Source organism: Rhipicephalus microplus, chromosome 6, assembly GCF_043290135.1.
Source record: "Rhipicephalus microplus isolate Deutch F79 chromosome 6, USDA_Rmic, whole genome shotgun sequence".
In the NCBI taxonomy this organism is placed as follows: Eukaryota; Metazoa; Arthropoda; class Arachnida; order Ixodida; family Ixodidae; genus Rhipicephalus; species Rhipicephalus microplus.
This window is the reverse complement of record NC_134705.1, coordinates 118,673,111-118,685,924: the sequence shown is the minus strand read 5'-3', so window position 1 is coordinate 118,685,924 and position 12,814 is coordinate 118,673,111. Positions and strand designations below refer to the sequence as shown.

General features: G+C 45.6%; 1 protein-coding gene across 1 annotated transcript in view; it reads right to left on the bottom strand.

The window, feature by feature from the left end:
- Nucleotides 1-310: 310 nt before the first annotated feature.
- LOC142765449 (uncharacterized) overlaps nt 311-12,814 on the bottom strand; it is a 29,096-nt gene continuing 16,592 nt past the window's right edge. The window contains exons 4-6 of the mRNA XM_075866483.1: nt 9,173-9,395; nt 5,655-5,805; nt 311-1,318 (exon numbers count right to left, since the gene is read on the bottom strand). Of these exons, the coding sequence (XP_075722598.1) occupies nt 1,196-1,318; nt 5,655-5,805; nt 9,173-9,395 (497 nt within the window). The 3' untranslated portion in view covers nt 311-1,195. The remainder of the gene's footprint in view (nt 1,319-5,654; nt 5,806-9,172; nt 9,396-12,814) is intronic.

Here is a 12,814-nt window from a genome sequence, read left to right as displayed (position 1 = left end):
GCCCAAACCGATTAGCCGACTGAAACGCTAGCATTGACCACGAGCGATTTCGTCTTGTCCTCCGTTTTCGTCCGGAGTAGACAAACTCGCACTGAACGTCCGCTCTTACTCTGAGCTTACGAGTGAAGCTTCTATCAGATTTCCACAAAACTATTACTTATGGATGCTATGACAAAAACTTTACTACCACAATAGTCACCATATTTTTAGTAGAGTTAAAGCTCATGCCCACGTGCGACTGGCCAAGGTCGCATGAACAATTTATTCGCAATGAAACAGGTCATAAATAAGCAAGAGTCACAAATCGGCCTTATCTTGTCATACCAAGTAATCACCACCTATTACTTGGCATGATCACACTGGCAGATACACACCAGTGACATCTTCAGTTAACCGTGTATAAAACAAACGCATGTAGCGAATTATGACCGAAAACGCGCACGCACATACCAGCACGAAATATCAATGATTCTACGCGCAACATACCCCAAGAGATACTTATGGACTCCTTGTAGCACCAATATGGGACAGCAATAATTGAAACGAAGAGAAGACATGAACATATAAATATACTTTCAAACTGATTCCAACTATACTATGGACAATCGAGGTAGGCATAATTAATAACACGTGACGAGTCAGAGCAGTTCTTTTTACTAAGCCTGAGGCAATGATAAAGAGAAGGCTTACTATTTCTCGCATATTTCATTGAAGCTAGTGATGGTTTAGCATAGAGCATAGAAGTTAGAACTGCACTACTGATTTTTCACTTTTTTAAGCGTTTAGTTTAGTTCATAAGAAGTGGCACATAGGTTTAACGACGCTTATTTGATTCCTAGCACAACAGCAGCATTTTTAGTTTATGAAATTCAGGAACAGCCATGCAACCAAATTAAATTGCGCATTCATGATCCACAGATTATCAAAAATATTCGGGTGTGTGTTTTCAGCAAATTGTGGTATTAGAGCACGCAATCCCCTGATTCGGCTTTCAACCACAAATTACGCGCTTTTATCAAAACATTCAACCTATTCACTATCCCACACGATCATCTTTGCAGAATTATAGCAACAATAAGGTACACTATAAAGGACTGAAATAATGATGGCCAGCATGCGCGCATTCCCCGCCATCTTGCTGCAGCATGTATTTCAAATGAATGTCGTGAGACAAATGAGTCTCACGAAATGCTACTTACGCTGCAGTCGCCGCAAGGACCAAAACCTGCAGATTCTGCCAGGAGCTGTTGTCGTTGTAGTAGAAAAAACCGATGCCATAAATAATCCTCGACGTCGGTCCCTTTAACGCTGCCATTTTCTGATATCAACAAAAAAAAAAAGAAAAAGATAAGAACTGTTATTGGAACACTCGAGCTTTTTTGTTCGAAGATGTACAGTCGCGCTCAATAAAAGTTGTAACACGCTGTTTGTGGTTTATGACCTCAAGGCTGAACGACAAAACCAGCAAACGCGAAATTGGTTTATAAAGTACCGTTAACTTGAACAGCTTCATTTATAAACTTTTTTTTTCATACACATGCTTATTTGCAGCGTTGTCGCCACTTTGAGCCCAAAGAGCGTGTGTGTGTAGGAAGATGTATTGAACGTGACTGGCAGGGGTGGCTCCAGGATTATTTTACCGGATCAGTTCCTTCAGAGAGGCACCAAGGCGGAGGACTTAGCCATTGTGTTATGACTATGTTACCTCTGGGAGAAGGCAACGAAGAGGACAGGTGAAATTTGGGGAAGCTCCAGCCACCCTGTGCCCACCCCAGGTACCACCTCCGGCGACTGTACTATCAGTAGCAAATGTTTGCGGGACAAGAAGTGTTCGGTAAAGCTGAATTTCCGATTTGCCCGCGAATGTCACTTCGAATTAAGTGTTCCACACTGCACTTGGAATTCCGACCTATGCAGTCACCAGCTTGATTACAAGCATTAGGCACTGCTATAAAAGAAACTCGCATTTGTTGTGGATCAAACATCCCGCAAACATTTACTGTTGATAGTGCGTATGTGATGAATAAAAAGTTCGCTAAAAATGTGCGAAAAATGGAGAAGGCTGCAGAATTACCAAACTCGTCCAACAGTCTATTGTTAGAATAATGTACAGCTGCGCACAACCGTAGGCACGCACTGTGAAAAACATTTCCTGGTCGCACCGACGACCCTTTGATTTGTACCCAAAGCAGTCCTTAAGGAAATAGCATTGCTTTCTTTTACGAACGTTTTCCTGAAAGTGTCACTTGGCTCCAAGCCATTACAAGCTAATACCAACGGTGTTCTAAATATGCCTACTTTGTTTTCTCAGAATCTCTCGATTTGATTAAGAGAATGCTTCACACAAGATGATAGAAAAGTAATGAAACAGTGTTCCTTATGCATCCTCCGAACGTGTACATCACGACTGTATTGCAAAAGACAAGTTCTTCGTCTTTTTTTATTTCTTCTTCTCAGTAGGCTCCCGTTCCCCTCTGAAGCTTTTAGCACCTCCTCCGGGACAGGTTTGCCTTAGAGCAAGTTACAGTAAGATTCGCATTCAACATTTGGAACAGCAAAAACAACTTCATAACATAAAAAATCGTAACTGCAAAAATGAAAAAAAAACACCCTAAAAGTTAAACCGAACCTGCAAGCCTGAAACGTGAGCCTGCAAGACAAAAAATAGTTCTAGTATATTTGAATAAATTATCGCGCACAGATGACAAAATAGAAATAAAATACAATATAACGGAATAGACCACAAAAGTTCGCACAACCAAGTCGAAGGAGGAGATGAAGTGTTGTTCAATATATAGAAATGTATGAACATTCACCTTTGCCGCAACTTGCTTCAAAGGGACCGATAACTATAGCTAGAACATGCAATTAGATCGTAGTATATGAGACGTCCCCCGCTACGCCACCCATTGCCAAAGAGAGGGAAGAACACTCAACCCTTCTTCTATCCGGGTCCCTCTTGGCTACGTGTCTCAATCACTTTCCTCATACAGGTATTCGTGCTGGGGCCGGGAAATAAGAGACGCTACGACCTGTTTCTGATTACTGATTCATTAAATTTAATAGCGAGTGCAAGTGGCGTACACACATACTGTCCTTGAACGACATCTCTGTTACACGAAATTGTAACACATCAGCAAATACTCGCGACACGCAAAACCGGATACATAAGTTAAGTAGCTGTGACAATACAAGGGTGCCTCAATACAAAGTACACGACGACACAAATGATAAAGTGATAAGTAACAAAACCGCGCCGTGTCTCAATAGGCCACCTCCCTTTCGCGCAAAGCTATTCTAAATAAGGTGCATAAAGTTCGTCTCACGAATGGTCCGTCTTGTCAGTCTTCATCGTCTTCGTCGTCTTCGTTGTCTCTTTCGGCGATCTCCATCTTAATCTTCTTTCATAACGTCCCGCAATCACTCGCTTCCTCGTTTCTCATCTCTAACTTTCATTCCTCGTCATATCATCTCTGCCTCAGTCATAATCTTATCGATTCTCATTGCTATCTCTTCGCACCGTTATCTTCCTTTTCCATTCTGTCTTTCTACCATCTCAATCTCAACGCTCCGTCTCTCTCCGACTTTTCACATCGTATCTCGGACCCCCAAGCTCGTCTCATAGTCCCCTTTTTGTAGGACCCGACTCCGCCCTGCCAGGGCACCAAACCAGTCCGCCACTCCACGCGGCATATCTTTTCTTCTCAGTCCGAGTGTATCCTCTTCGGCGGCCGCCCCCGCGGCCTACACCAGTAGAAAACCCTCTCCCAAACAAAGCCGAGCAAGTAACGATGTACAAACTCAAGCCTCAGGGAGAGTGATGGGCGAGCCGTCCGAAGACACTTTAATTACGGGCGAACAATGGTCCCGATGCTTTCGGCACTTGGCGAGCCGATGTCTAGACCAAGTCTCAACGTTTTCATGCAGCTCGGTGTCGCCCGCCAAATTCTCCGTAGCCGCCGCTTCTTCGTCGTTCACCGCCGCGGGCGGCCATCCACGCAGAACGCAGTAATAAGTCCTGGAGCCACGGAGGTTGACGGAAAGGCATACTGGACCCGGCACTGGCGCTTGCCGCAAAGGTTGCATTCCCCGAACCAACAAAAGGTGTTCTGCTGCTCCCCCATGCCACAGATCTGAAGGGAGCGCGCCGATTATCTCCACCGTACGCTGTCACACGGTCTGTAGACGACAAGGCGCCACCCGATCCTCGTGTTTGCGCGGGGGAGCCCGTGAGAATAGTCGAAATAATCCTTCTGGTACTTAACTCCGGAATGCCCTTTATGCGTGGGTTTGAGAAACGAGCGCACACATCTCGAAAGGAGCGGGGATCAGTCCGTGTTTGCGGGGACGTCACATATACATAACTGTAGAAAGCATAAAATATAGCGAAATATTCCAGCATTCCTTGCGCGTTGAGACCAGGATTTATATATTTAATATCACTCTTAAAGTTACCAAAAACCGTTTTGTTGTACAGCCTAGCGGAAGAACATTGAAGCTGGCTCATGGAATACGGAGTCCATGACTTTGCTGAACGTGGGTGCGTAGTGTGATGCTGTCGTGCGTGCCAGTCCTGAAAGTTTATTATTACTACGTTCATTATGAGCCATCTCCGCTCAATTTCGTGCTGTAAAAAAACTGGCATCGCGAAAAGCAGCGCTGTCGTCATGGCCGCCAGTGCACCAAGTCAAGCTGTTGCGCATGCGCGCGGAGTGCAAGCATGCGCAGTAGGGCACCGCGCTCAAACACGAACCGCCCGAGCACTCACTGTTTGCAGCGTGTGAGCATACGACTTATTTGCTGCAAATATAAGAACTCTAATTAAAAATAATGCGCGGTGTTTTATACTTTACCGTTACGGAATCTGACTCACTGATGGGTAAAATTTTCTTCGCGTTAAAAAAAAGTTAGGCACCATAAAAAAGGTTGCTGATCCCTTTAACATGCTAAAAAAGCATAATGATTGTGGTACTAAGGGAGTTTTCCGTTCTCCCCTTAAAAGTATTTTCTTCTGTAGTTGCTGTAAGACGTTAATAATACGTGTGTGTTCTTTTCATTGGCCACACTTTATTGTAACGAAAAATTGAAAGAGAAAAATGACTTTTAGCGTATTAGAAGATAACGATTTCGCAACACTAAAACCACCCCTCCTCTCACGAGAAAACTAGTAAGCGATAAAACGCATTAAATGAATTGTGCATAAAGACGCCATTTTCAAATGGCCGTATCGAACGCCATGACGTCATAGATGTCTGATACGTCATAGGTTTTTCCCAATCAATAAACATGTGCAACATTGTTATCTGATCAGACTCAGATTAACATCTAAGTTAACACGCCACGTATCATGAAATTTTATCGAGCCAGTATCACCAAAACACGAAAACTTCGCAATGGAATACGTAACGCTAAATGCAGAAGTTTCAGCACGAGATTTATTATTGAGACTCAGGCCTTCCCATTTTACTCTAGTAATAAATGTATAGTTGTGAAATAAACAAAACTTAAGTTCTCGGAGTACCATTCACCAATCTGACCCGACTTATTGTTCAAACTTAATGCCCTTCACTTGCCACTACTCACGAATAAAATCGTTTAAATATGTCACGTCGCAAACAATGCCAAAACTATGGGTGTTAAAGAAGGTGTCTTACTTCGAGAGCTGACTCTGTTAAGGGTGCGTAGTGCTTGACTCTGGAGGAGTAGTCATACATGTTGAGGATTCCCAAGTGAACGACGTTCTTCTGTCGAAGCTGGGCGAGCTGCTCGGATACTTTGGTCGTGAAATACGAGGGATCTGCGAAGCTGGGAATGAAGAGAATGAGCTCTCACACATCTTTGCAATTGACTCTAACAGCCCTCTGACATGGAATAAATATTTGCGTACTCGAGAGAGTGAGGTCATGCATGTACCTATATGCAAAATACATATGAGTCGATGACCGCAATTGTATGCTTTCCCGGTGACGGTTCTAAGAACAGTCCATACAGAAGCGAACAAACGAAGCGATTTCATTCCTGCTTCTTTGAAATGAAGTTTGTCTCTAAACCTTTTCTGAGTGTGGAAATTCCACAAGGTGCCAGTGAGAGTCTCGCGAAACAACCAGTCCCTAGGCTTGCTGAGCCCTGCCGCAGATTACTGGTAAGATGAGGCGTGATTGTTGTTCTAACAATATTTAGAGCTAGAAGCCTGCAAATATTTTGTGACTGACTCCCCAGCCCTCTTCCTACCATGCCGCATTTGATTTTTTCATAGGCCACCACCGCAAAACCAACGGCACAGTTTTTATATGTACTGAGTATTTAGAGCGCTAAGAAACTAGAACAAAGAAGACACAAACGACACCGACTTATGCTTCGACCCCGTTTCTTACTCGGTGTACACCCAGACAAGTACCAACTAGCCCTTCAAGAAATTTTCGTTGGGGCAGTTTTGCCTAGATTGTGCCGATAACAGGTACGACAGTAATGGGAATGCGGACTGCATTTTTTCTTATGTGTATTTTAATTCCTCCAACGCTTCCTGATAGATCTCACACTGATGCCCGGTACGTCCTTTCCGACTCGAAAATTGCGATCCTAAATTTCGCGCAAGGACGAGTCCACGAGAGCGCTTTCAGAATTCTAAGCTCGCCCACCAAAAACCCGGCCCGCCATGTGGAGCTGATCTGGGTGCCTGCGCACTCTGGAGATCCCGGCAACGAAGCCGCCAAGGACCACGCTCGAGGTCTCATCAACCGGGCGGCGGCAGAATCGGAGTCGGGCTCTTCCAGGGAGCGCATGCATTCGTTCAACGAGATGACCCAGTCATATCGCGCCGAACGCCAGCTATACCCACCACCCCACCGATCCCTCAAAAATTTTCACCAAATGTTATGGCGTCGCCTTCAGACCCGCACCCTTCCCTCCCCCTATTTTCTTTCCCGCATTTACCCGGGAGCGTACGCCCCGTCCTGTGCTCAATGCACTTACCCCCACGCTACCCTTACCCACATTCTCATGGAATGCCCGGCGGACCCTCCCCCGCGGGGCCCGGAGCCACTGACCACATGGGAGGAATGGGAGACCTTGCTGCGCTCGACGGACCCGGCCAAGCAGAAAATCGCCACTGACCGGGCCTCCCACGTCATGGAACTGCATGAACTCATGAACGCATAGCGCAGTGGGGTCGTGCGGGGACCCTGGAACGTAAGTGCCCAAATCCCTTGGTCTAATAAAGTCTTACCTCCTCCTCCTCGTCTACACCAACGCGGGAAATAGCTCGGCGGCCCTCCGCTTTTCCTCTGCTTCAGCAGTCAAGAGTAGGAACCTGGGAACGATATAGGCGGCAGATTGTAATTGATGACGCCTGTTCGCTGTTTTCCCCCTCTTTTTCTCTTATTGGCTGCCTCCCCCATGATAATGTGGAAATCTACGACGCTGTTAGTGACGAATTCAAGGGACCGTGGGCTACGTGAAGCCAGGTGTTTTGTGACTAGCAACAGCATTAAAAGTTGGGTAGCTTGGTGAGGTAGCGTTCGAGGTATATGCCTCGCCGCAGTGGTCTAGTGGCTAAGGCACTCGGATCCTGACCTTCAGGTCGCGGGATCGAAACGTGGCTGCCGCGGCTGCATTTTCGATAGAGACGAAAGTTCCGCAGGCCCATGCACTCATATTTGGGTGCACGTTAAAAAAACCCAGGTAGTTGAAATTTCCAGAGTCCACCACTACGGCGTCTCTCATAATCATATGGTGGTTTTGTGACATGAACCCCACATATCAATCAATCAATTTTAGGTATACAGCACTAGAAGATATAGGTCTAGTGGCTAAGGTACTCGGCTGCTGACCCGCAGGTCGCGGGTTTGATTCCCGGCTGCGGCAGCTGCATTTCCGATGGAGGCGGAAATGTTGTAGGCCCGTGTGCTCAGATTTGGGTGCACGTTGAAGAACCCCAGGTGGTCGAAATTTCCGCAGCCCTTCACTACGGCGTCTCTCATAATCATATGGCGGTTTTGGGACATTAAAACTCACATATCAATCAATCAATCAATCAATCAATCAATCGAAAGCTGGGTACCATGGACAGGCTAATGTCAGAGGCACCGAAAATTTCCGTTTCTCACTTTACAGCGAGACCTGTTATGAGACCATGACGGCCGATTTCGGCGCCGTAGTAGTCCGCCACCGCCGCCGGTGTGCGTAACAACTTACGCACGAAAAATAAATTAAACAACATTGGTCCTGCCCAGAGGCGGGTACTACAGGGGGAGATGCGGTAAGGGCGATCGCCCCCTCCTAATACTTGTGGCAGTACTCCCCACCTCTCTTTTCAGTACCTGCCGTCCAATTCATCGACGATAAGGGCAAACGAGTGTGACCACTGCGAGAGTTAATAGAATTATGCCATGATGGGGCGCTTGTAGCGATAGCAACACAACTAAGTACAAGAGAGTTAGGACTGCCCTCCCTCTCTAAAGCTTAACTTCAAGGGACGATCCCCCTCTTGCCTCCAATATAAGCGGCTGGATCCGCCCGTGGTACTGCCTCTTGCAGCCTATATTCTACCATAAGGTCATGCTTGTGCTCGAAGCTCCTTCGGAAAAAGACCCTATACCGGCGTCATGTCGAAAAGTGACCACATTACCATGTGTAATGTAGCGTGATAGAACAGTAAAATAACAACCTGGCGACAGAGAACGCGAATTTTGTAACTAGTTTGTCACTGAACCCTTCCAACTTATTGGAAAAGGCTCAACCGTAATTCACCGTCGTCATCAGCATTAGTATCAACGATGTGCCCATAGTGCCTTATAATTGTAAAGAGGGACCTCACTCCTCCACGGAATGACAGCTAATGACGTCATCGGTTCTTCCCAACTTGACAAATATGATTTATAGTGAAGTACGTACCTTGCCCGGATTAGGAGCCTCAGAAGAGTTTAGAACAAGTTCTGTAAGTGCAGTTGATCCAAGCTTTTGCTGTGAGCAGCTTTGTCGCGCAGACCTGGCGTTCTTTTTTACCCGATGTGAAGATTTTTACCTTTATGACACTAAAAAATGTGTATGTGTGTGCGAAGGGGGAGGGGGCGTGAGTGCGCTGCAGTAGAACTTCACTACTCGTGAAAGAAGGACAACCCTGTAGACACGCCGATAATCTCGCCGGCCTTGGTTCTCAAGAAGGCTCACTTACCGCGCGTCGAAGGAGATACCACAGCTTGTCGTGGAATATACCGTGGAGCAGACCGTGGTGAACGTCGTGTAGCTATCCGCCTCGTCAACAGACGCAATGGTGCCTTGGTCCACGCGAACGTGCGTGTACATAATGATGTCACATAGGTTGTCGCCCGGGTACATTGAAGCCACCGTAGCCGTCTCGGACACCGAGCAGAGTAGAGGTTGCCGCTTGTACGGGGCTGCGCCAAGAACCCGTTTCGAATCGCTTTTAAGGAATCTGTTCATGAAAGTCATTACAAGGAAGTTGGCAAACCTAGAATGACCGCCATTCTTATAGGCTCGCGGAAAAATACCTGCGATGCAGTGTTACAATGACATTTGTTATATTCTACTTGCGGCCACATTTACGTGTACAGCCAAAATGAAATAATCAAATTCATTTAGCGGCATTCGCTATAGGTAAGGATAGTGCTACATTGATTATAATGTTTATTGGAAGTTTTCGACCCAAGCAATCCAAGCAATTTCCACGAGGCCCAGTTGCAGTTTTTGAGGGGGTAAGGTATCGCACGCTTAATATATCTATATATATATACAAGAAGCCTCAACAGGAGGTGTCACCGTTTACAGGGGATGTCATTCGTTAATAATGCAGGGACCAAGAAGTCGCAAGTAAAACTTTTCGCGCAATCCGAGAACACGAGCAGATGACCAAAGGAGCACTTCTTCGCCGGAATAAAAAAAAAGATGTCGCGATGGAAACAGCTGTAACGCTGTTTTGGATCCTGTTGACTAGCTTCTGTGATGAGCCGAACAAGTTGCCGACCTTTCTGAAGTCTCAGAATCAACTGCTCGGGTAGGGTTGTGGAATTGTCAGTTTATGTGCGAAAGAAGAAAGCGTTGATTGTGAATGTCACAGAATGACCATAAAATAATTGGTATTCAAGTAGCGCCCGTGAAATTTGTCGTAGGCATAATTGCATCTTGCATAGAGTACATTTTTAATCTTTGTTTGACAACATGCATTTTCCCTGGAGGCTTGTAGATTCTAAAGGTCACAGTAATATTTAAAAAAAAAGGCGACAAGAATAATCTTTCAAATTACCGCTCTGTATCTGTGCTGCCTGTTTTTCGAAAGGTTTAGAGAAAGAGAAATTGGAGCAATTTCGTTCGTTGAGTTACCACTTTATTGTCATAAGTCCTGCACAATTTGGTTTTCGTAAAATACAAGTCATCTGATTTAGCTCTCATGACCCAAAAAGTGTTGATATTGCAAAAACATTAAAAAAAGTGCTTGGAATTTTTCTCAATATTTGAGAGAGGCGAAAATCCTGCACGCGCGTGTGCTTAGATTTGGGTGCACGTTAAATAACCCCAGGCGGTCAAAATTTCCGGAGCCTTGCACTATGGCATCTCTCATAATCATATGGTGATTTTGAAACGTTAAACCACATATATGAAGACAGCAGTGGTAGTGAGCAACGAGATAGGATGATTTGATGTGCAGAATTAGATGTCCCAAAATGACCATATAATTATGGCAGACGTCGTAGTGGAGGACTCCGGAAATTTTGACCACCCGGGGTTCTTTAACGTGCAACCAAATCGGAGCACACGGGCCTACGAAACTTTCGCCTTAATCGAAAATGCAGCCGCCGCAGCCGGGATTCAATCTCGCAACCTGCGGGTAACAGTTGAGTACCTTAGCCACTACACTACCGCAGCGGGGCAGGCAATGAAATGGGGCGTCAGCATCTTGGTGATTTTTTTTCCAGGTTTGTAAATAAACGTCAGCTGTGTACTCTTGCCGCCAGAAAACCCAGCAGCCGAGGCGTCCAGGCAAATTCTTCAGTGATGACAACCAGCACAAAATGTGGTGGTTGGTAATCACTGTAGAATGACGTCCATAAAAATATGGGTGGAAATTATGTATGGCCCAAACAACAGTCAAGCACTCTTGTTCTGTAATTGAGCAGTTTCGTTCAGCATTCGTGAGTGCCCAGCTGACGGAAGCGACAACTCGAGATAGTCGTCGTTTACGGTCTGTTGTGTCACATTGCAGGACGACGGCACCGATGCTAGGGCCACTAGCATCAATGTGCAGGCCGGTATGGGCATGCTCATGGAACTGACTCAGAGCGGGATCAGATGTAAGCGCAGAATTTAGGGTGTCAAAAGCGACGTCACAATCGGTTGTCAAAGTGAAGGCAGTGCCCGACGTCAGCAGCTTGTGCAATGACGACACAATAGAGGCGAAGTCGTGAATGAAACAGCGAAAATAAGATGTAAGGCTCAGAAAACTTTGTAACTGCCTCTAAAGCGTGTCACAGCAATTACCTTGTCAGGATCTGGGTGAATGCCATCTCTACTAACAAAGAAGCCCAAAATTGTGATATTCGTTCTGGCGAAAAAAATGTTTTCGTATTTAGTGGCAGGCCAGCGTTTGATATACACGTCAAAACTTCGTCCAGCTGCTCTAGAAGCTGAAGGAAAGTCATGGTCATCATTAGTAGCTTGCGGCCATGGTGCATCCTTGTGAAGAGGCATCAGGGCAAGAGGTTCGGTGTCAGCAAAACAGGCCACAACGGTAGCTTGGGAGAAAACAAGTGGCTTAGATGTAGTATTACACTCAATGACAAACGCACTACTGTCATGAAATCCGGCCAAACTAGGCCCAATTACCATTATAACAGACCACCAATCATACGGTGCGAGAAACACATCACCATTAACGATCGTGTTGGACGTCAATGCGAGAACAGTCGCGTCGCCAGATGGAATAAAACAATGGGAAACCGTGGCAAAATGCAATGTGCTAGCGTAATCAGAAGAAAATTGTGTGTCTATCAAGTGAAGGACTCGCTGATGACAAGGTATCACGTCCGATGTTGTGACTAAGTCTCATCCTAAAATAAGTACGTGGGTACATGGCAACTGAACGAGAGCCTCAATGTGATGAAGTATGCCGTCGATGAAAACTCGCACAGTGCACACCCCAACAAGCTCAACAAGAACTGCATTGGCACACCGAAGGGGAGGTTTAATATACGGCGTTCATGCTTTTCTTTAAAGCGAGCACAGAGTTCATTAGTAATAACGCAAAACGCTGCAGCCGTGTCTACCAACGCCTCAATCTATATCTTTAACACAATCTTGTCTACTGGAACGAACTACCAGGTTCGGTTCGTGAAATAAATATGTCAGATTTTTTGGAGGCACTGGAATGACATTTCGCCTTTTTTTATTTAAGTACCCGGTTGTGCTTAGAATGTGGCGATAAGTGTTGTGATTCGTTCTGATGAAGAACTTGTTTAGATGTTACTCATATTCTTTTCTACCGTATGTACCCCACTTCTGAGATAGACCTGCATTGGGCTGCAGTATTTGAAAATAAATAAATAAATAAATAAAGAAATAAATCCAACAGTAAATTTTAGGGCTGCTGCAGAGGAGTTTGACATAGCCTGAAAGATTTAGCTTTTCTACCCGAAGCTGCAATAGTTAGTTTTCTGGGTGATGACCCGCGGTCGAAGTACCTGGTTGAATGGGATAAGAGGAGTGGCCATTGATAACAGATAGCGGCGACGTGGTAAACTGGAACCGCTTGCTTCATCGAGGCTCGGCAGAGATTGTGAGCGAAGTTCGTAGGGTTGTTAAG